Source organism: Pteropus alecto, unplaced genomic scaffold (genome assembly GCF_000325575.1).
Source record: "Pteropus alecto unplaced genomic scaffold, ASM32557v1 scaffold146, whole genome shotgun sequence".
In the NCBI taxonomy this organism is placed as follows: Eukaryota; Metazoa; Chordata; class Mammalia; order Chiroptera; family Pteropodidae; genus Pteropus; species Pteropus alecto.
The window spans coordinates 5916729-5941123 of NW_006442107.1; the positions used below are offsets into that span (position 1 = coordinate 5916729).

General features: G+C 42.4%; 1 protein-coding gene across 1 annotated transcript in view; it reads left to right on the forward strand.

Moving 5' to 3' along the window:
- Positions 1-24395, forward strand: part of LOXHD1 (lipoxygenase homology domains 1) — a 150271-nt gene that overhangs the window by 40271 nt on the left and 85605 nt on the right. The window contains 8 exon segments of the mRNA XM_006919930.1: positions 5410-5558; positions 11671-11714; positions 11716-11792; positions 14067-14317; positions 15458-15593; positions 16149-16309; positions 17324-17410; positions 17841-17976. Coding sequence (XP_006919992.1) covers positions 5410-5558; positions 11671-11714; positions 11716-11792; positions 14067-14317; positions 15458-15593; positions 16149-16309; positions 17324-17410; positions 17841-17976 — 1041 coding nt within the window.

Below are 24395 nucleotides of genomic sequence, written 5' to 3' on the forward strand. Positions count from 1 at the left end.
TATAAATGAAAAGTCATGAGACATGGAGGAGAGAATAAGTTCTGATCAGTGTTTAACAGGAGTTCCAGAAACAGAGAATATATAATAAGCAAGAGGAAATACTTGAAGAGATAATGGCTGAAACTTTCTCAGAATTGAGCGAAGAGATACATCTTTAGAGCAACAAAATGAATCATTAAACAGAATAAATAAAAACATCTACCTTTTGATACATTGTGCTAAAACCAAAGGCATTCGCATTCACCGCAAGAATACTCACTGGTGGTGGTTGTGCCTACAGCGTTTACCCTGAGATAACTTGCAGATTACAATACTAACCTTACCCCCAAAGTTTGCCATGAAATATCTTGCTTTTATTATTATTTTCACATCACTCTAGTATATGAATAGTCTTTGGAAACAAGTGATATCATTCTATTTATAGCACTCTGATTTTAGTACAAACTATAGTAATTCTCAATTGCTGAAAATGTCGAATCCTAGAAAACATAACATTCCTACACGTGATGTTAACATCGTTCTTGAACAATTGTTAGCTGAAGATTCATTTGATGAATTCGATATATGTACACATTCCTGTTACATTAGGATTAGAGACAAGTTCTGTTTGGAAATAACTCCAAGAACAGTTTTTATATTTTATTTTTACATTGAAAACCAGTCAGATTTGCTTCAGCCTCAAAGAGCTTGTTTATGTAAAATTAAATTAATACTGGAAGTGAGTTGCACCTTTTTTTCCTAAATGGGAAATGGGTTAAAAGTAACCAGATTTGGCAGAATATTTCTATAAAAAATAGATTTAGAGCAATTTCCTATCATTAACCTATAGAAGTCATAAGTTTATGGAATAATATCATCAATGTTCTGAGCAAGAATTTATATCAACCTAGAATTCTATACCCAGCTAGGTTATAATTCCAGAGTAAGGAAAAAATTAATGAATTTCCATGTAAACAAAGAGAAATAGACTTTATTGCTCAGAGACCTACGCTTAAACAACCACTAAAGAATATACTTTAAGAAAAAGAAAATTGTACCCTAAAGAAAAGCTGGGCTGCAAGAAACAAAAGTGAGCCAAAAAATTAATAATAATGTAACAAATCTAAGCAAGTATTGACTATATGAAACCATAATAATGATGACTATTATCAGGGCATCAGAAAATGTGGACATAAAACACTAAAAAACAATAATCTTTGAAAAGGAAAGTAGATAATGAGAGTTAAAACATAATAAGGTTCTTGATACCAGCCTATTCTCTCATTCCTAGGAGGGTATTAACTTTGGACTTTAATAAGTGAAGTATGCATATTAAAATTGTAAAATTAACTAGTGGTTACCAGAGGGGAGGAGGGAGAGGAAGGTAGACAGGGTAAAGGGGGTCAAATATGTGATGACAGAAAGAAATCTAACAATGGGAGGTAAACACACAGTGTAAATATATATGTGTATGTATGTGTGTGTGTGTATATATATATACATTTATATATAAGGCAATATATATGAATTTTTTTTTTTGCTGAAACTTTTGAAAATAAGTGTTAGACATCATGACACATCAGCCCTACATACCTGAACATTCATGTCCTAAAAAGCAATAATTAATTAAATAAACTTTTAAAAATTGTAAAATTAACCACCCAAAATAGAAATGTATAACTTCTAAACCAATAGAGGGAGTAAAAGTAAAAATTGTAAAATTAACCACCCAAAATAGGAATGTATAACTTCTAAACCAATAGAGGGAGTAAAAGGAATCAAAACTCAATCAATCCAGTAGAAGACAGGAAATAAGGAAAGGGAAACAAAGAAAAAGTATGGCTATAACAAAAAATAAGATAAATGAATAAATAATCACAATAAATAGAAATAAACCAAGCTCATTAGCTAAAAGATAGGTATTCTCATATTATATGAAAATAAATAAAACTCAGCTTTAATATATGATACAGAATAGCTGAGAATAAACGAGATGGGAAAAAGTATACCAGGGACATATCAGCAACAGGAAAGAAGCTGATGTAGCTACATTAATATCTACCGAACTAATCTTTAAGGAAAAACACTTTGTTAAAAATAAAAGTATGTTAGGCAATGACAAATGGAACAATACACTTGGAAGATACAGTAATCCTGAACATGTATATGTTTAACAGCATAGTCTCAAAATATGTGAAGCAAAAATTAACAAAATTCTTGGAGAAACTTGACAAATGCATAATCATAGTAGAAGATTTTAATATGGCACTCTCAATAATTGATAAGTCAAATGGATAAAAATATATAGTATGGATACAGAAGATTTTAACTATATAGTTAACAAGCTTGATCTAACGAAGTATACAGATTCCTACATTTAACTGGTAGAGAACACATGTTCTTTTCAACCACATAATGACCACATACTAAACCACAAAGCAAGTCTTAAACTCAAATGAATCAATATCATAGAAACAACATTCTTTGATATTGTTAATAAAATTAAAAGAAACTCCAACCTCTCACTCCAAACGTTTAATTTTCATAAAAAAATGATCTTTGATGAATGATAATTTCATCTTTCAAAAGCCAGGAGAATTTACAAATCATTAGAACCAATGAAAAAGTTTAGTAAAGGTGCTAGATATAAGATTAATATACAAAAATTAATAAAAAGTACAAAGTAAAAAAATATGATTTACAATGGCAATTATAAGGTACCTAAGACTAACACTAACAAAAGAGCTTTCTGGAAAAATATATAAATTTTTATTTAAGGATATGCAAGAATACCTAAATAAATGAAGAAGATTATGCTCATGGATGAGAAGACTGAAATTCATTAAGAAGGTAAATTTTCCCAGCTTGTTCTATAAATTCAGTGTAGATTCAGTCACATTTTCAAAAGGCGACATCCTACAGCTTAAGCTGGTACTAAAATTCATGTCCATAAAGGACTAAGTATTGCTACGACAATTCTGAATAATGAAAATAATATTAACAATATTAACAATATGGGGATATTTACCCTGCCAGATGTTAAGACATTGAAGATCTCTGAAAATGAAAACAGTGTGACATAGATAAAAGGATAAACAAACCAATGGAACAGAATAACGTCTAGAAACACACATAGAGATAGCATTGTGAATCAGAGGGAAAAGGATGAAATATTCAATTACTGGTGTGCAAACAGTTGTCTCACCATATGAGAAAAGATAAAATTACATCTTTTTACCTTTCACCATACACAAATATAACTTCCAGATGGGCTAAAGACTTAAATGTGAAAAAGTAAAACAATAAAATTTTTAGAAGAAACTAAGAGAATATCTTTTTTTATATCAATTTAGGATGGAGTTTCTTGAACTATTCACTAAAAGTACAAACAACAAAAGAAAATATTGATAAAGTCCATTAAAACAAAAATATGTGATATAAGACACCACAGATAAAGGAAAGACAATAGAAAGACAAGAAAGTACATAAACAGAAAAATTAGAGAAGCACAAGATCTAAATTACATATATATACAAATCTCAAAATATATATATGAATTATATATATATATATACATACACACATATAAATGTTCAGTCTCTCGAAGTAATTAAGGGAATGCATATTAAAACCACAACAAGACACCATCACACACATACTAAAACAAAATTTTAAAATGTGTATGTTAATGATTGTGGGAAATGGGAGCCGTCATGCACTGCTGGTGGTAACTGTCGTAGTACAACCACTTTGGAGGGTAATTTTGTAATACTTCATACACTGAAGATCAGTACCTCAGGATTCAGCAACTCTCTCTATAGGTGTCTACCCAGGGCAGTTTTTACAAATGTGCATCAGAAGATAGCTACAAAAGACTCCATTTCAGTGCTATTTACAATAGCAAAAAACTAGAAACAACCTAAATGTCCATCAGTAGAAGAATGCATACATAACAGTGTTTTCTTCATTTAATGATGAGTATTCAGCAGCTGGAGGAATGAACCAAAATTACTAGCACTAACAGGGTAATCTCAGAAGCGTAATATTAACTGGCAAAGTAAGTTGCATAAAGATATGTGATGATGATGATACGATGATGTTAACGGAGCACTAGCAACAACCCCAGTTAATAACAGCACTTACTGTAAGCATTTTGTGTGTACAAATTCAGTTAATCCTCATGCTAGACCCTGCATGGTGGTGCTATTATTATCTCCATGTACAGATGAGGAACTCGAGACAGAGATAAGCACTATGATGATATTATTTACGTAAAATTCTAAAAAATGCAATAATAGTATATTTTCTTTATGGATACATACGTGAGCAGACAAAAATTCACAGGAACAATACATACCAATTGAAGACAGTGTTTATTTGAGGGAGTGTGTAAGGAATAGGGATGGTCAGTGAGACTTTAGATCTGTCATGATTTATTTCCTTTAAAACAGAGAAAGGTCCAAGCAAATTAGACAAAATATTAACATCTGTATTAACTCTTAAATCTGAGTGATGGGTACATGGATGTCTCATATTATTTTCTATATGTTTGAACTGTTGCAATTTAAAATTTAAGAAAACTTAAAGAATTAAATTTTAGAAAAGAAAGAAAACAAGATGACACAAGCAAAAAGTTGCTGCTTAGATGGGGCCGGAAGTGTTCACGTGATCTGTCGACTTGGAACATAATAATGGAAAATTGCAAAGTAGAAAGAACAGGTTCAAATGAGGCCTAACAGTGTACATATTACCGGTGTGACTTTTGACAAGCTGTTTAACTTCTCTAAGTCTCAGTTTCTTCATCTGCAAGACAGAGTTAATAATACCTCCTTCTGGATTGGGGCGAGGAGTAAGTGAGAAAAAAAAAAAAATCCATGTTAAACAACTAGCAGGGTCTGACGATAGTTCTCATCGCTGTTTTCCAGAGAAGGAGTCAGGCCTAAGGAAATTTTTGGCTGCTGTCAGAGTCCCAGCCACAGCCCGTGTACCAACTCCCATAGGGGCTCCTAATTCAGGCCAAGCAGGGGTGCAAGCAAGGCGAGACCTCAGATCTAGGGATGGGGTTGCGGATTGATTCAGTAGGATGGGGACTCGGGACTAAGCAGAAATCAGAAACCCTGCGATGAGTCCCGCGCAGGAGGCAAGCCTGTGCCTGGAGTTGGAGGGCTTTACCGAGGCCATAGATCTTACAGTGAGGTGACCCTCGTTGACTTCTTACATTTACCTTTCTTCTCAGAGCAGTTCTAGATTCCTAGTGAAATTGAGTAGAAGTACAGAATGCAGACATACCACCTGTCCCCCGACCACACGACCTTCTCCCCGGTTGAGTTTTGAGACCATCCTTCAGTGGGGAGTCCATTAAGGCTTGGAGTTGGTTCTTTCTCCTCCTGCGATCTTCTCTGTAATTTTCTTGTGTGTCTGTGCGTTCAGGGGAGCGTAGGCTGGAGAGTGAAAAGAACAACTTTGAAAAGGGAGCTGAAGACAAGTTCACACTGGATGCCCCTGATCTGGGACAGCTGATGAAGATCAGTGTTGGCCACAACAACAAGGGGGGTTCTGCAGGTTGGTTCCTGTCCAAGGTGAGTGCAGCTGCCTGTCTGTGGTCCCTGTGCCCTGGGAGCAGAGAATTCTGGCTCTTCAGAGTGTTAAATTTCAGCCCTAACTTCCCTCTCATAGTCCATCTGCCTGCACACTCTACCTAAGCCCACTAGCCAACCATGCTGCCCTCCTCATAGCCTCTAAGACTTGGCCCATGTTGTCACCTTCCTGGAAAGCCCAGGAAGCCCTTATTTGAACCTAGCCAGGGCCTGGTCATCCTTCAAGGCTCTGCCATGAAGCTTTCCCTGACTCTGGCCCACCAGAACCTCTCCCTCCCGTGAATGTTTATAACCCTGCCTGCTTAGAATGTTCACCCTAACCATGGGCTTTCTTGTGAATTTTCTTGGGCTGTTGTTTTATACCTCAAATTTCTGAATCTCAGGTCTCTTATAATTCTACCTACCCAGGACAAAGAATCGAGAAGAGGTCAAAAGGGCTTCTGAGAAGCTAAAATATATCTGCTTCAAAATATATCTGGCTTTATATTGCTCTGCCCTCGTTTTGACAGAAAGACCCCTCAGATTCTCACTCACAGTCTAGGGCTTATCCGTAATTCTCTCTAGCAAAGTTGCAACTTGCAAATTTAAACCTATAGCGGAGATCAGAGGCGGAAAGAGGTAATAGGTGAGAGCAAAGCTTCTGAGAAGCTAAAATATATCTGCTTCAAAATATATCTGGCTTTATATTGCTCTGCCCTCGTTTTGACAGAAAGACCCCTCAGATTCTCACTCACAGTCTAGGGCTTATCCGTAATTCTCTCTAGCAAAGTTGCAACTTGCAAATTTAAACCTATAGCGGAGATCAGAGGCGGAAAGAGGTAATAGGTGAGAATATTGAGAACTGTAATGGGGAGTCAGAAAAGATATAAAAAGCCAAAGGAATATTAAAAATTGATAGAAGTCTGAGGTCATTTAGAAAATGGGCTACCAGCCCTTTGCATACATTTTCCTTAGTCATGAGGCTATCAGTATATTTCAGCTCGTCACAGAATGATAGAAAAAGGTATAATATATTTTTAAAAACTATTTTGAAAAAGTTCTTATTGCTTAAAACAGAAACCCCTCATATTTATAACAATTTGGCTGTAGAGAACGAGGCTGTCTGATAGTTGAGGTTTTGTTATTATTTAACTTCATGTACCTTCTTGTAGCAGTTAGGAATGTATTTGGCGGCAGGTATCAGAGAATTGAAGTGCAGTGTTAAATCACTAGGGGCTTATTTTTCTCATGTCACACGAAATCCAGGTGTGGTCAGTTCAGGACTGGTGCAGCTGCTTTCTGAGACACCTGCTCTCTCAGCGTGTCGCCATCCTCAGCACTGTGGCTTTCATCCTCCAGCCTGTTGCCTCATGATCACATGATGGCTCCAGAACCTCTAGCCATCCTGTGTTCCAGGCAGGAAGGGAGGTGAAGACCCAAGGCAGAAAAGACTTTTCTGGCAAGCTTTGCCTCATTGCGAGAGAAGTAAAGCTCTCCTTGAAACGTCTGCCTGCCAGAAATGTGTCATGCGGCCACCCTAGCTACATGGAAACTTGGAAATCAAGTGTCTAGCTTTCCAGCCTGATAGTAGGACTAGGTTAAGAAGAAAGTGATTGGAAAGGGTGTTGGGTGAGCATCCTAGAGTGTCTGCTAAGCTTCTCTTCATAACTAGTCTGAAAGTTCCTCGAAGGCACCTCTCCAGCGCTTGGCATGCGTTAGTGAAGTGAGGAATGGTGAAGTTTCCTTTGGAGAGGAGGGGTTTGCATGTCTCTTAAAGCAGCCAGCCTGATGCTGTGCAGGACTCTGCTTGGATTGGAGAAGAAACAGGGAAGGAGTCCAGACCCCAAATAGCCAATACTCAGACAGGGATGTATCTTCAGGGAGTTTACTGTTCAACTGGGCAGAGGCAGGAAAGGAGGCAGGTGCATTTGGTGACCTCAGCCAGGGTAGGGCACAGAGTAGGTGCCTAGAAGCTCAGTTCCTTCATCCTGGGAAGGAAGACAGTGAAAATACAAGGTTTAGTGTGGAAATGGCAATGTGCACCTGAGAGCCTGGATGTGACCTGGACATGGTTATTGCAGCTGGACCTCGTGAGGTCAGGTTCTTTTTTGGTCACATGGGCCCAGTCACCCAGTGTGCTCTTGGAAGCTTCGTGAAGCAGCAGGTTCACATGCCAGAACAGGACCTTTCATTATCTTCATGCTCAAAGGAAAGGCAGCTTGACAAAGTATGAAATCCATGGGTGAGAACATTTTTGCCCTTTAAAACATTGTGAATCTTGTTCCATTGCCTTCTGAAATTTGATATTGAGGCCAAGTAGACTTTTGTTTCTTTCTAGAAAAACTGTTTTGTGTTTTTTTCCAGCCAGGATGCTTGTAGGATTTTTTTCTTTATATTTATAGTTGAAAAGTCTTGCCAAAAAGTGTCTAGTGGTAGGGCTATGTTAACTCATTCATCCTGCCCTGCCCTCCCCTCCAAAGAGCTCAGCTCTTCTTCCGATTCTTCACAATGATGTTTTCCTCCTTCCTTCCTCCCTCCTTCCTTCCTCCCTCCCCTCACCTCCCCTCCCCTCTCCTCCCCTCCCCTCCCCTCCCCTCTTCTCCTCTCCTCTCTTTTCTTCTTATTGTTTGCTATTTGGACACTATTTTAAACCAGAAGGCCAAGCAGGCTGCTTTCAATGTGAGATCGGTTACTCCCTTTGGGGCCATATTAAATACATGGGCGAGTTCAGGGCCTTGTAGACAGGTCTCCATCTGTCCTCCCCAAAGCCAAGGTGGGTTTTCCTCTGGATGCTGAAAAGATCCTAACAGCCTGTTCCTTTAACTTATGCAAACCAGAGCCCTCCCCAGAAATAAGACATTAAAATAATTCGAGCATTTCATATGTCTGTGTGCCTGGATTTACTGGATATTTTCCTGAGGGAAGAATCTTGATGAGAAAGCAGGAAGGAGGGTTCTGGGTCCCAGGCAGGGTGGGTGCAAGCTGAAAACCAGAGGCTGGGGGAAACCAGGGCTACCTCTGGCCACTTCCTGGCCGAGCCAGGGATAGCCTCACCTCCTGGGCCTCCGTGCTGCCCCTTTCTTGGTTCACTCTGATTGATTCGCTTGCCCTCAGCTCCCCAGAGATACCAATTAAAGGGTCTGTTAAATTGACTGCATTTCTAGATTTGACACATGCACAGTAAGTACGCTCATTCTCAAAGTTGCCAGGCTGGGTTGCCTTGGACTTCACCTGACAGCCACTCCTTTGGTATTTATGTTTAAGGGTTTGATGAGATAAAGCTAAAAGCCAGTATGATTAACCCCTTCATAGGTCATCTCCCTCCTCGTCCATGTAGTTAATTGGCTGTGTGTGTTTTCAGCCCGGGCTGGTAGGCCTCAGCGTGACCGACATACTCCTCCTCCTGCTCTTGGCCTTCTCCCCGGGGCTGGCACCCTCTTTCCCCGAGGCTTTTTGCACATGGCTTTGATCCCCACATCTGGTTAGTCTACCAATTGCGATCAACTCAAACGTCCAGTTAAATTCAATAACTTCTTCAAAAGATAAATAATCACACATGTAACATTATACTGACAGCGGGCCTTGTCCTTGGTCCATCTGCTTCAGTAAAGGGACTTGCTCAGGGCCCCACAGCTCTTCAGTAGCAAGACTGGTACCCACCCCAGGTCCTCTGGACTCCCAGGCTGGATTCTCTCCACTGTGCCGTGCACTAGAAAGTCCAGAACCAGCTGATGGCCTGCTGCATGCTGTAAGGAGTGTAGGTTCAACCAGCACAACTGGCTCTGATAGGAAGAGGAGACAGAGGCTCATGGAGTCACTTCAAGGATCTCAAGAAGACCAATGTGCCCTCATGTCACCGATAATACTCAACATTCAACAAACATCTATAGAACGACTGTTAGGTCCTAGGCCCCATGCTACCAACTGCAGCTGTTACAATAAACATGGTCCTGCTTTTAAAAGAAAGAAGACAAGTCCCTAAATAACTGCTTACTCACTGCAAGGCAGGTTACTTACTATCACCTTATATTCCAAAATTTCAGCTTCTGGTGAATAAACCTTCTGCCTTAGGGGTCCCGCAAGTGTTGCTCAGACCAAGTCTCCCAGTTTGAAGATCAGAAAACAGAATCACCCAACTTTAATGCAAAGCAGGGTGAGATTAGAGTCTTGAGTGGGTACAAACAGATGTTGTGGAGTGAGCCGTGTCTGGGCGTCAGAAGAGACCTCAGGGAGGGTCCATGGGAGCTGGGCCATGAAGATAGGTAGGGTTTTGCCAGGAGGGGCAGGAAGAAGGACTCCTTTGGCCAGAGGGAGTGATAGATGAGGAGGAGCTGGAAAGAGGGTCTGGGGATGTTGAATAGATCTGGGTGGGACACAGGGCTCAGGCAACTGAGAAATGTTAGGGAGGTGGGTGATGGCAGGACCCTCGAAGGCCTTTATTGAATGAGGTAGCCTGAGGTGGTAAGAAGGGAGTGTGGGTATGCTCAGAGGAAAGGAAGAAAGTGGAGAGGAAGGACTAAGGATTAGGGGTGTCACCATTCAAATGCTGTCATTTACAGTTATTTGTATTTATGGCATGTTACATATTATGTGACACGGTATCTCAGTGTGACGAGTGAAACTCGGGCACGTGGGGAAGAGCAGCCTTGTGACAGGGAGGAAGAGAAGGTCCCATTTCTTTTGCTGCCCTTAGTTTCCCCCATCGAACATTCCCTTGCTCTTCCATGAGCCCAGCTCTGTTCTGCTAACTCTCGGATGCTGAGATGTATTTCAAAGCGGGTTCATAACCTCCAGAAGCCTTTCCCCATTCTTCTCCTGTGTCAGAACTCACCTGTCCCTTGCCCCATGGTCTTTGAGCTCTAAAAGGTGACTACAATTCAGTAGTGGTTCTTGGAATATGGCAATGGCTGCTTATGGGTCAAGGGCTACCTTCGCTGGATAATGTATCTGCAATTTTAAAGGGAAGATTGAAAACTCTCTGAAAATAAAGACTTGCTTTACATTCATTTCTTGCCCCCGAGGCTGGTACATGGAGCGTACACTCTGTGGATCACTCAGGTTGTCCTCATCACAGGGGACTGATTTATAAACGAGAGCATGAAAGCTCATTTATCTAGAGACAGAAGCCTGGTGGGAAGGCTGGTCCCAATCACTGGCTCAGGCCACTGACTCCTCTCTGGTGGGCGGTGTCATCAGGAGGCCAATGCTTAGCCCAAAAGGTTCTTTGATGAATGCTAGATTAAAACAAGATGAGATGCCTTCAGGCACCTAGTGTGTGCCCTGTTTCCACACTTCAGACACTTTTTGATCTTAGGAAGTACGTTTTCATTGAAAATCCGAACTCCTCTCTCAGGCAGTCTTGGGAACACATGGGCAGACATTTTTACTTTCCACCTCACCTGGTCTGCAACCAGATCTCCTGCCTGCACAATGCTGTGACTGGAGGGCATGTTCTAGTTATGGACAGTTCTGCTTATGTTAGAGTGGGTTTTCAGTTGGGTCTTCCCAGGACGTTTTGGGAGGGCCCCTCAGCTCCTCGATAAGCTCTAGAAGACATATATCTCAGCTTTGCCGACCTAGCTCACATGTGAGTCTCCTGCAGAAAGCTTCTAAATGGCCAGTCCCACTGGCTTCGCTGTCAGTGGCTGACATTTTCTGACCTGATCACTAGATCCTAGGTTTCTGGGTACCTAATTCGAGGCTCATAGTTCCCTTTACATGGATTCTGCTTCTCACCAAGAAGGTTAGAATCCCAACAACCTTCAGCAGGTGAGGAAGGCGATAATCTTGTTGCCATCTGTAAATCCAGACTTCCAGTTCTTACACTCCAGTCTCACAGGGCACATCCTGCCAAGTGTCTTGCATTCAATTTTTGAAAAGGATCTGTAACAGTAGCTCAGTAATTCAAGTAGGAGGTAATTACCAGGCATCCCCGTGTGACTCAATGTTTTGCAAGGTTTTCCTGGCAATAGGTGTGTTTTTGTGATAAGTTTTCCTTGGGCTACTAAGAAGACGAGAGAGAAAATTTAGAGTACGCTCAAGGGGCGGAGGAATCGGATTCGATCGTGAGGTGCACCCTCACTGACACTCAATATTCCTTCCTCCTTCTTCCCAGATTGTCATTGACGATATTGGGAACAAAAGAAAATATGACTTTCCTGAACCTCTGGCTGGCCTTAGATGAAGACGATGGCAAAATCCAAAGAGATATCTTAGTGGGCGGAGCCGAGACCACAGGTAGAACTGAAGAAAGAGGAGGCCTCACTGGCTAGTATTTCACTCTCTGCCTCGGGCTCCGTATTCTGTCTGTGGGCCTGGAGGCCTGCAATCAAGTGGGAGCCAGCTGTGTCTTTAGACAACATTCCTCCTGCTCTGAAAAGAGTCTTGTTCTTCTGGACTGGTGTCTGGGGCTCTGCTGATCCAGAGGAGATGGGGAGATTCTGCTGGGCAGGTACTAACAGCCCAGGGAAAAGAAGTCATGCATGAGATGAAATGAGAACTCCTGATACATGTGGCCATTTACTGAGTGCTTACTATATGCCAGCCCCCTGCCAGGCACCTGATCTATTTCATCTCCTTTAATCCTCACGATGACCCTGTATTTATAGGAACTGTTATCGTTCTCATTTCACAGATGAAGAAACTGAGTCATGTAGAAGTTAAAAGACCTACCCAAGGTCTGGAGCTGGTAATGTACAGATCCAGGGTTAGGCGTGCCTTCTATATCTCTACCCTGGGTGAACTCCATGGGAAACCTGCATGGGAATTGGTGAATGTTCAAGAAAATTGATGTTGGTGAATGTGCACATCTAAGAAGGTGCTCTGCTGCAGGACCCCTCATGGTTCCCACTGCACAGAGGATAAACCCAGGGTCTGACTACAGTGTACAAACTGCTCCACAGCTTGGCTCCGGTTTGCCAGTCCGCAGAATCTTTCCACATCCTCTCCCACCACTTCCACATACCCTACCCCTCCCTCCACCTCATTTGCGCACTTTTCACTCTTCCCTGTCACCCCGCCCCCATGTCCCCCCACCTCATCCACCTGCCTTCCCTCCCGCTCTCCCCGCATCTGCTGCTCTTACTCCTTTTCTCCCTATATCTTCCCCTCCACCTGTAAGGCCATTTCTCTTTATGTTTCCCAAATGCCTGCTTCTGGGCACTTCCTCTGGACCTTCTCCACTTCCTCTGGAAATGGCAATTCCTCCCTTTCTTTTGTTCCAGACTTTTTGGGCAGACACTAATCGTTATTGTTGAGGACACAAAAAGTTCCTCTGCTCTCGTACTTTTCAGTGTCAGCACTGTGGCACCCTGGCCTGCCCCGACCTTTGTTAGGTGTGGCATAACTCGTTTGTAACTATAGTTTACAAAATATTTACTTAAAAACATATACCAGAATGGACTTAGCACAACCCCTTTAATCATGATGCTATTACTTGCCTCCAGTGGTAGAGGGAAAAGAGAAATGGCAGCCAGAGGCTGGGAATCGCTGATAACCCAGGCCACGGCAGTGTGGCTTGTGTGAGAACACCATCTGTCTGTGTATTTTAGAGAATGAAGCTGGAAACTCACACCTTAAGGGCAGCGGCCATTCCTGTTTAGCTTTATATTCTCCCAATACCTGGCATATAATAAGCACTCAATAAATGTCTGTTGAACAAAGGAAGGCATAAATCTATGTGTGAATGCATCCATGTAGTTGCACATGCTAGCTCCCAAAGACGTTTGGGATTTTTATTTTTCTGGGTTCAAGGTGAGGGTGGGGTAGGGTCAGGGGTTAGGTGGGGGCAATTAACAAGGACTAATGTGCCATTGCCTTAGACTCCAGGACATAATGAATGAATGAAACCAAACCTCAGCAGAGTTTCCTATCCAAATGTCTGTCTTCGGTGTTTTCTCTTACTCTGCCCTGTCTCAGAGTTTATTCTCCCCTTGCTGGCTCTTCCCCAGAACTCTGTGTCCTCATATTGCCTCCTGACTGACGTGTCCCCCTTTCAATCTTCCCTTATCCCACCAAATCAGCCAATGAAGAAGGACATTAGTGCCCCCTATTAAAAATTATATTTTTAAGTTATGACCAAAAGAACAAGCTAAATGAACAAGATAACTCTGAATATAAATCTCCATTAATGGAGTTGACTATTACAATTAAATAAGACATAACAGAATTCATCCGGCAGTTATTAATAATGTGCACATGATAATTAACATTAATAATAAGTACTATTCTTAGCCAACCCTGGTTCTTCCTTCTCTTTGTTAGTTTCCTGTAATCAGAGCTGGCAGCTTCCTGTAATAATATCTGCAGTTTATTCCTAAACTCGGATACACTGACATACAAACTCTGAAAAAGATAAAGTGAGGGTGAGAGGGATACTGGATGTCATCTGGGGGAGGAGCACAAGGGGGAATGAGGCCCAAGGAGGTGGCAGGAAGTTAGGGGAGGGGCGGGCGGGACCTTGTAATCAGCGGGCACTGAACCCTCTCCTCTCCCCTGTGGTTCCCATGCCAGCTATCTCATATGTCGTCACCATCTTCACTGGGGATGTCCGGGGGGCTGGGACCAAGTCCAAAATCTACTTGGTCATGTACGGGGCCAGAGGGAATAAGAACAGCGGGAAAATCTTCCTGGAGGGCGGTGTGTTTGACCGCGGCCGCACAGACATCTTCCACATCGAGCTGGCTGTCCTCCTCAGCCCCCTGAGTCGGGTCTCCATCGGGCATGGCAATGTTGGCGTCAACAGAGGCTGGTACTGTGAGAAGGTAAGGGATGCTTCTGGGAGGACCCTTCCCTGATTCAACCCCTCTCTCCTTTCACTTGGAAATACAAACTCTAACCTGCTTCCTTCTTCCTTTGGACCATTAGCAGAGCCCATGGGCAACCCCCGCCATTGGGTATTTTGGATGGTTCTATGCCCATCGATCTTGTCTTGCTGATGATCAGGAATGGGGGCTGTTCTGTGCATGCTTCCAAGAGACAAACACGGTAGGGTGTCCAGAGGTGCTCAGGTGGTCGTTAGAGACTATTCTGATTCCTGGTGTGGCATTTCACTTCAGCTTATGGATCTCTCAATAAGCAAGTATTTCTAAATATATATTTGTATTATGGTATACTTATGCTTTACAGAATATATATAACAAAAGTGAAACATAGAGCACAATGAAAAACAAACATGAATTTTGTCTACCACTCAAGAAATAGAACATTCTCAATGCTCTTGAAACTCCTCTGTGTCCTTCTGCAATCATATAATCCTCTCTCCCCTCAAAAGCATGCACTATTATGAATTTTGTCTAAGGGTATATTAATAAAGGTTTTGTAGTGTTCCAGGAACATTCCTTTGAACATCTCTAATGTGAGTGGCCTGGGCTAGATAGACTTCCAGATTCTAAACCCGTGCATGCAGATGTGGGCTGAGATGGAGAGGGCGTAGGAGAGAAGGCTGAACGAGGCTCAAGCCCAGAGGAGGGCAGTTAGTTTTTGTATTAAATTCCAGATATCAATTACCTTTTATGTGATTGACCTTTTTCCAGCAAGACAAATATAAGGAATTAATTTAGTATTCTAGTTAATTTGGTTCAGATTGAGATTTTATGATGTGCATAAAGAAATATGGTGTTTAAAGAGGGTATTGTGTACAAATGAACAGGTTTGGGATTTGGGCTAGTAAATCCATCCTCTGGTAAACTGGAATATGAATGATACCTACTTGGGAAGACTTCTTGGAGGAGATATTTCTTGATCTAAGATTTAATGAAACAGGCAACGGGAAGAAAGTGTCATTCCTCGAGGGTCCCAAAGCAGACGACCCTTACCGTAGGGCCGAGGAAGCTGCTGAGCATGGCAAGGAGGTCCCAAGCTGGGGACCTGCTGCAGGAGACTCTTGTGGTCTGCTCCCCCAGGTGGTGATTCTGTGCCCCTTCACTGGTATCCAGCAGACCTTCCCTTGCAGCAACTGGCTGGATGAGAAGAAGGTGGACGGGCTGATAGAGAGACAGCTCTACGAGATGGTATCTCTCAGGAAGAAGAGGCTGAAAAGTAGGTGGAAGGGGCCCAGAGCTTGGTGACCTCCCAGTCAGGGCCAGGAAAGGCCAGGATGTCAGACCATGGGGCAAGAGCTTCGAAGGGATCAATTCTTGCTCTCAATTCTCCTCTGGAAAGGAAGGGAAAGGCCTCCCAGGGGGCTTAGTTCTTGAAGCTATAGGCCACATACCCGGTACCAAGGCCGATACTCCAGTGTCCTCAAGTTGAATAAGCTGCCATGATGGCTAGATGTTGAACCAAATGTTCAACACAGTGCATTCTGAATACACCAGACATAGGGTGGGTGGAGTCTGCTTTTCCCCTTATTTAAAGGACACTATTATGCCTCCTCCATTAAAAGGAGCATTCAGCACCCTCTTTTAAATAGCAAAGGATCCTTGGCTTCCTCAAACTGGCACTTGTTAAAATGGGTTTCCGAGAGTGAGACACACCTGTGCATAATCTGGGTTTCAGTCCTGATCGCTTTTGATTTGCGCGACTTCCCCATTGGTACCACGAAAATCTCTTTATTTCTTGAAGTTTACATTGTAGCTCGACCTGTCTCTGCAGAATTCCCTTGGTCTCTGTGGGTCTGGACGACTGACTTGAAGAAAGCTGGTACCAACTCTCCCATCTTTATCCAGATTTATGGGCAGAAGGGGAGGACAGATGAGATTCTCCTGAACCCCAACAACAAGTGGTTCAAACCAGGAATAATCGAAAAATTTAGGGTAAGAAAGGAGTGTGACAGGGTGGGATGGAGGAAGGAAGAGGGAGTGTAGGAGCCGTTTGCCATAGGATTCTGTTTTTCTAAGACAGGTGCGGGTTGAGTTTGATGACAAAAAGGTACAATGCAGACTTTAGGTCCCTACAAGGAGGGCCACATTTGATCTACAGGCAAAGTATAAATGGGCTGTGGCTTAGATCTGTCCCTTCATCTGAATCACTCCAGAACCGAGCCTGGGGCAAGGAACAAGTATGGGATGGTTTCGAGCACCCGGGAGCTCAGCAACTTGGGGAATCATTATGGAACAGAGACCCCGGAACACAGTTGGTGTCAAACTGCCCAATCTGGACTGAATGAGAGAGTGAGGAACAAATTTAAGGGAAAGTATAAACTTTAGAACATTTTAAAAGAAACTCAGCTTTAAATTTCCAGTATGTATATAACAAGAGCTGGGCTGGTTTTGCCAATAGAGGTGCGGCTCTGACCTTTAGGTAAGAATAATTTGTAATTTGCTGCTCTCTCTCAGAGCGCCCCGCTGGTGCCTCTATTATACCACTCGCTTCATTGCTCTTTCTTTATTTGTCTTCCTGGATAGACTGCGAGCCCCTAGGGAAAGGGCATGACTGCTGTATTGATCTTTTTGTCTGTTTCAGCGCCCAGAAGAGCTCTGAGGCTGTGGGCTTGTACTAATTTGCAGGGCCGCCATATGGATTTTGTTACTGGAAGTTTATTGCTTGGAAGATTTTCTTTAGTCTGGATCCTACTGTGGGTCAGTTATTTTTGTTCAATTTCACCAGCCCAGACTGAACCTTAGCTCTTTATGGCTCTCTCGTCCTCGCATGCCACTGGTCGCAAGGGCATGAGAGGATACAGTAGATGAGGATGGCTTGACGCCAACCCATCCTCGCTGCTAAAGAAAGAGCCCGAAGCAAGGGCTGTCCTGGCAAGGGGTCAACTCCGAGGTTCAGCACATTTCATTTGGTTATGCCCGCTCAAACCTTGTCATTTCTCACCGTAGATTGAGCTCCCAGATCTCGGCAGGCTCTATAAGATTCGGGCATGGCATGATAGGAGGAGTCCTGGTTCTGGATGGCATTTAGAAAGGGTGAGATGCACTATCTTGGGGCTTGGGAGGTTGGGAGAGGAACCAGAATGGTCCCTTTCTAATGAGCCTGTCATATAAGTTTGCTTTGTATTCATTGGGAGTGAAAGGATGTGGAAGGGTTATGGCGAGACACTTATTTGGGCACAGGACTCAGAGACTTCCTGATGAGGAAGGGACTCCCGAAGTAGATTAAGAAGATGATCGGATGTTCAGACTCAACTTGCATTCTGCCTCAGTCACCTGGCTGCTAGGCAAATGTGGATCTCGGGAGATCAGAGAGATAAATGTTAATCTGGCGCTACGCCTTCCGCGAGATCATCTCTAGGAGATAGCCTTGGCCTCCCTGAGAGCAGATAGCAGAAGAGGGACCTTGGGACGTGGATGAATATCTTTGGTACACCCACTTGGTCACACCAGGACTTCATTCCAGATGACTCTGATGAACACTCTGACCAAGAACAAATATAACTTCAACTGCAATCGCTGGCTGGATGCCAATGAGGATGACAATGAGATTGTGAGAGAAATGACTGCAGAGGGCCCAACAGTGCGAAGGATAATGGGCAGTAAGTGCTGACCAGCCCTCTATCCTGGGGGAGGCGGTGGAACTCCTACTCGATGTGCCGATGGAGGTCTGGCCCATGAGCTGATAGTCTTGTCCACTGTGCATCGTTAGGCTCCCCGTGCATGCCAAGGGAGATTTAGAAGGTCTATCCCCAAGACCATCCTGAAGGAGCCATCTCCTAGGCTTGATGCCAGAGCTCTATAACGATGGGTGTGAGGGAGGGAGAGAAGATTCATGGGTCTTCATTTTGGTTATGAGGGCATGAGAAGCATCTGTACTAAACAATATTTCTCTAATAGAGTGTCCCTGACATTAAAAAAAACATTCTTTTGAAATTATGCTTGAGATGCTCCCCAAAATGAAAGGCTGGCTCTGGGAGCCATGCTTGGCTGCTCCTGATGGTCCTCTATTTCAATTTGAGGCCAGCAGGAGAGGGACTAAGCTTGTAATCTGGAGTCCAGTATCCACATTTGAAGGGGTAAAGGGAGATCATTTTGCCTCTAGGTCATAGTAGCAGTTTTGACAAACATACAACACAGGTCTTGTCCCCTTAGCGGATGTTACTGAGCTATCACAGTGTTCTCTGCCACTGAGTCTGGAATAAGTTTCATAGCCCTAAATATAGCACTCCAAGCAGACATTAGCAATTGATCAGAATTGGCACTTAAGGGAATCAACCTGTTGGTTATCCTGGTGGTAGTCCTTAAACTGTTTAATAGTAAAGTAATATTGCAAGATTACAAAGAGTTAAAGATATATAGAAAACGATGTCACCCACAGTTCTAGTAGCCCTTCTAAATATTTGGATAGTATCACTTCCTAGGCATTTGCACATCTAGTAGAAGCTCTGTGTATATTTGTTGAAATGATTCGAACAGATTTAAATATTTAAAAACATAGAAATCCCAAACAGCAAATATCTAAAAAGAGATCAGCCAGTCTGTTAGTCGAATTAGGCAATGCTTGCAGTTAGCACTATTTTATGGTTCTTCTTCATTTTTAATTAAAATATGTGGCTATAGAATATTTGTGTTCAAGGGCCTTTAAAATAGCCTGATGCAGATAAGGAGACTGAGGAAGTTCTTGCCCTGATTCTCAGTTAGAGACAGAATTAGACCGAGAATAAGGTTGCCTGCCTCTTGGGTAAGTGACTGTTTCCTGCCTTTTCACATTCAGTAATATTTTCTTGGAAACAAGGCAGTCATCTCCCTATAAATATAAGAAATATCATAGGACTCTACCCCGAATAAGGACTTTTTATAATATGTAGCCCACTGAAGCAAAAATACACCTGCTCTTACCTGATCTGTTCTTTGTGTACCAAAATTGAGCCCACAGATATGAACAACTGAGGAGGAGGTTTGGGGACTGAGTGGCCTTTTAAATCCTTCTAACCAATTCTCATGATTTTAGCTCCTCACTCTATTTCTACTGTTATCTGGTGCTGTCACTCCTGAGCCTTTCTATGGGGTGGCTTCTCGGATTTTGCAGCTGACAGCTCTGATGAATTCTCTGGTCTGTTAAGTCACGGATCCTCAGACCTCAGCGTGCATCCTCACTGAAGGGCTTCTGAAAACACAGAGTGCTGGGCCCTGCCCGCAGAGCTTCGGATTCAGTAGGTCTGGGGTGGGACCCAGGGATTTGTCCATCTAACAAGTTTCTAGGCGGGGCCGACACTCCTGGGGAGGATCCTCTGTGCTGGAATCACTTTTCTATGCACTTCAGCTTCCAAAAATTTTGTTGCTGTTGTCCATGTTTGTCCCTCTACCCTAGCCTTATTGATGAAACCTTTTTTGTTTGGTTAAAACTTTGAAAGAACCTGTACATTATCATTTTAGTGAGTTTTTTTTTTCCCCCTAAGAGAGATCTGCTATTTTGACTTAGAATGCTCAGAATGTTCTTTCCCTCCGCTGCCTCTTCCCTTGATGGAAGCATGACTCCCCTCCCCGCCAAGCCCTCTTTTCCCTCCCCACAAACTGCGGAGCCAGTGGGAGGGGGCAATCTCCTGACTCCTGCTCACTTTCAGATTTGAGGCTCACACCATCTCACAATGCTCCCTCTGCCCCAGCTCAGTTCCAATCTTCTGTTGGCCTCCACTCACTTCCTCTTTTGCTGAAGGTGGTGTGATGCATCCCATGGTCATTCTCTAGACTCCCAACTCCTGCCACTGTTCTGGGACAGCGTATTAATCTGCCCGGGCTGCCATAACAAAATACCACAGACTGGGGGGGGTTAAGCAACAGAAATTAACTTTCTTGCCGTTCCAGAGGCCGGAAGTCCAAGTTCAAGGTGTCAGCAGGGTTGGTTTCTCCCGAAGCCTCTCTCCTTGCCTTGCAGGTGGCCACCTTCTCTCTCATGGTCTTTTCTTTGTGTGCCTTCTGCACTCCCTTGTGTATTTCTTCTTACAAGGATATCATTCTTACTGGATTACACGCCCCCGCCCGCCCTCGTACCACCTCGTTTTACCTTAATTACTCTTTAAAGGCCCGACCTTCCAAATACAGTCACATTCTGAGGTCCTGGGGTTAGGACTTCACTATATGAATTTGGGGCGGGATGCAATTCAGCCCATAACAGAGAGTATTTCTCAAAGTGTGGTCAAGGGCCCACCTGTATCAAAATTGCCTACAGTGCTTGTTAAAATGCAGATTCCTGGGACAAACTCCAGATAGACTGAGGGCTACACTTGGCAATCTGTATTTTTATCAAGCATGCCAAGTAATTTTTATGCATATCAAAACTTCAGAGCCTTTGTCCTGCTTTTTTTAATTCGCGTCCTGGTCCTCCCCCAGTGTGTAGACCTCAACCTCCCTCCCACTGAACCAGCTACTCGCGAGTACCTCACTTGGGATCACTGCACAGAGCTGCTTGAACTCCATGCCCCTGCCCCTGCCCCAAGCTCCTGGCCTCCCAGCTCTCTCATGGCTTTGGTGACACTCGACCCCACCCTTGAACTCCTCCCACCTCCTTCCTCCCCACATTTCTCCTGGTCTGTCGGGGCTCGCTCACTCGTGGGTGTGTGGGGGGTAGATTTTAAGGGCATAACTTCCAGGGGAGAGAAAAAGAAGTCCTGAAATTGAGCAGGGATCAGGTAGACTAGAGAGAAGATAAATTCAAGAACTATTTGAAGATAAAACTGGTAGGATGAATGAATGCTGTTGAAATGCAGTGGCGAGGTTAAAGTTCCTGCCCAAGAAGTTGGGAGAAACCTTGCAGATGAAGAGACATTTGAGCTAGGTCTTCCTTGGGTGGGGATTTGACAGATAAGGAGAGATCATGGTGGGACGGCTGGGGAGGAGAACATTTCTGTAGGTTACATATATAAACATGTTGTGACATTTGAAACAGTGTACAAAATGTGGGTTTATCATAGTTGTTTTTTTGTTTCCTGCAATACTATTTCAGAACCATTTCAATGAAAAAAATCTCTTGAATAGTAGGGGATGGAAGGGTTGTCTGTCCTGGCTGTAAAGACACTTGGAAGTTTCCGAGTCTCCTTAGCAGTACTTTGGAGCCCATACCAACTTGGATTTCTTTTTCTTAACTTCTCTTTCTGGCCCACATAAACCTCTCGTGCTTGGAACACACGGGCGGTGTCCTCACTCACCTCTACAGGAACTCACATCTCCTTCGTTGGTCTGGATGTTTCTTTGGAACAGTAAATAGAGCTGATGGCAACCTCCCACTTCTCCAGTTGCTGCCAGGGTAAAATGAATAATGTGCCGGGCTTCCTGGAAATCCCTTAATTAAGTGGAATCTTGGACTCATGTAAAATGAGTAAACACCAATTTAAAACCAATTCTCTAAGTTTGGAATTGTGTACACATAGTTTACTTAAAAAATAAGGGCCAGTCAAATAAGCAATTAATACCATGTCTGAGAGCCAAGACGCTCTGAACTGTTTAATGCAGACGGGGAAATACGGGCAAGACACGCACTGGCTCACAATTTATTTCCACCTTGCCTTCCTCTCAGGAACTATGTGAGATAGTCAAATCAATGAGATCAGCATTTGTCCGTGCATGCCCAGCAGAAGTGATTACATAGCACTGATGAGTGGGCAAGAAACGGTCAGGCTCCAGTGCAGAAAGTCATAGCTTCTTGTTAATCAGGCCAACCTGTAATTTTTAAATTAAAGTACAAGAGGCTCTGGTACTTACCCATCTGTTTAAAGTCTTCCACTGCTGCCGGCTAACGGTGTAATTATTTTTAATTGTCCACAGACTTCTTGCCAGGAGAGAGCTTGGGACCTCGGGCTGGTGGGCTGGGAGGGACCCCTAGAGAGGATCAGGACCCCTGAGAACTTCCAACCAAATGAACCTTAGAGCTCCTGACCAAGGATGGCTGGAATTCTTGGGCAAAGGGATTTTTAAATTCCCTCATCAGTTTGCTTCTGGGAATTGCCTAGTAGTCACAGCTAAAAAGGCAAAATTGACTTTCGTCAAAATTAAGAAAAGAAACAAGGCTAGTGTTCTCTCTTCCCTTTTGTGTTTCCGTGTTTCACCCCAGTTAATGCTATTTATTCCTCTTACTGTCATTCTTTGCTTTTTCTTCTAACAAATGCTTTTGCTACAGACACTGTATCTATCTTCATGGACCCACATGTTTAATGGTTAAATTTATTTTTCACTGTTTCCATATCTCCAAATGAAAGTCTGCATATTACTAAAAAATCATTTGTACGTGGAATTAAACTTCCTAGAGATTTGTCTCATTTCGGATATTTTTATCTTCATTTTTGATAGACCACCACTGAGTAGTATGTCCATTTTTTAAAACCACAGCTTTATTGAGATATAAGTCATGTACCATGCAGTTCACCCATTTAAAGGATACAATGTAGTGGCATTTAGTATATTGATAGAACCGCACATCTGTCACCACTAAAATCCTAGAACATTTTCATCACCCCCGAAAGAAACCCTATTCTCATTACCAGTCATGCCCATTCCTCTACCTCACTCCTCCATCTGACAGCCAGGAATCTGTTTTTCATCTCTATAGATTTGCCTAGTCTGGACCTTTCATATCAATGGAATCATATAATATGTGACCGTTGGTGTCTGGTTTCTTTCACTTGCCATATTTTCAAGGTCTGTCTACATTGTGGCGTGTGTCGGTATTTCATTCCTTTTCCTGGCTGAGTAATAGGTCATTGTATAGATATAACACATTCAACTGTTGATGGACATTTGGGTTATTTCTCCTTTTTTGCTTTTATGAATAATGCTGCAGTGAACATTCGCGTACAAGTTTTTGTGTGGACGTATGTTTTCTATTGTGGAATTGCTAGTTATATGGTAACTGTTTAACTTTTTGAGGAGCTACTGTACTATTTTTCAAAACAGCTGCACCGTTTTGCATTCCTATCAGCAACGTAGGAAAAGTCCGGTTTCTCCACATCTTTGCCACCACTGGTTATTCTTTTCTATTTTATTTTTCTCAAGGTTGTTTTGGCTATTCTGGGTCCCTTGCAATTCCACTTGTATTTTAGAATCAGCTTGTTCGTTTCTACACCGAAGTCGGCTGGGGTTCTGACAGAGATTGCGTTGCATCTGTAGATTGGTTTGGGAAGTATTGCCATCTTAACGATGTTAAATCTTCCAATCCTTGAACATGGCATGCTTTTCCATTTATTTAAATCATCATTAATTTCTTTCAATAAGTTTTTATCTTTCAGAGCATAAGTTTTTCCATTGTTTTTTTTTAATTGAGGTATCATTGACCTACAGCATTATATTAGTTTCAGTACAACATAATTTGATATTTATATATATTGCAAAATGATTACCATAATAAGTCTAGTTAACATCCATTACCACGCAGTTACAGATTCTTTTTCTTTCGATGAGAGCTTTTAAGATTTACTTTCTTAGCAACTTTCAAATATGTAATACTGTATTATTAACTGTAGTCATCACGCTGTACATTACATCCCCATGATTTATTAGTTTTTCACTTGTTTTCTTAAATTTATTCATAAGTACCTTATTCTTTTTGATGCTATTTTGAATGAAAATGTTTTCTACATTTAGTTTTAGATTGTTCATTACAAAATAATAGAAATGCAATTGATTTCAGTGTATTGATCTTGTGCTCCACAACTTTGCTGAACTTATTTATTAGTTCTAATAGTTTATAGCGGATTAGTTATGATTTTCTATATAGAAGATCATGTCATCCATGAATAGAGATCACTTTACTTCTTCTTTTCTAATCTGGATGCTTAATTGCTTTGGCTCAAATCTCCAGTACCATGTTGAAATAAAGTGGTAGGGAGTACATGTCTTTGTCTTGTTCCTGATCTTAGGGGAAAAGCATCTAGTCTTTCACCGTAAGTATTGTGTTCACTGTGGCTGTTTCACAGATAACCTTTATTGGTTGATGCAGTTCTCTTTTATTTCTAGATCACTGATTTTT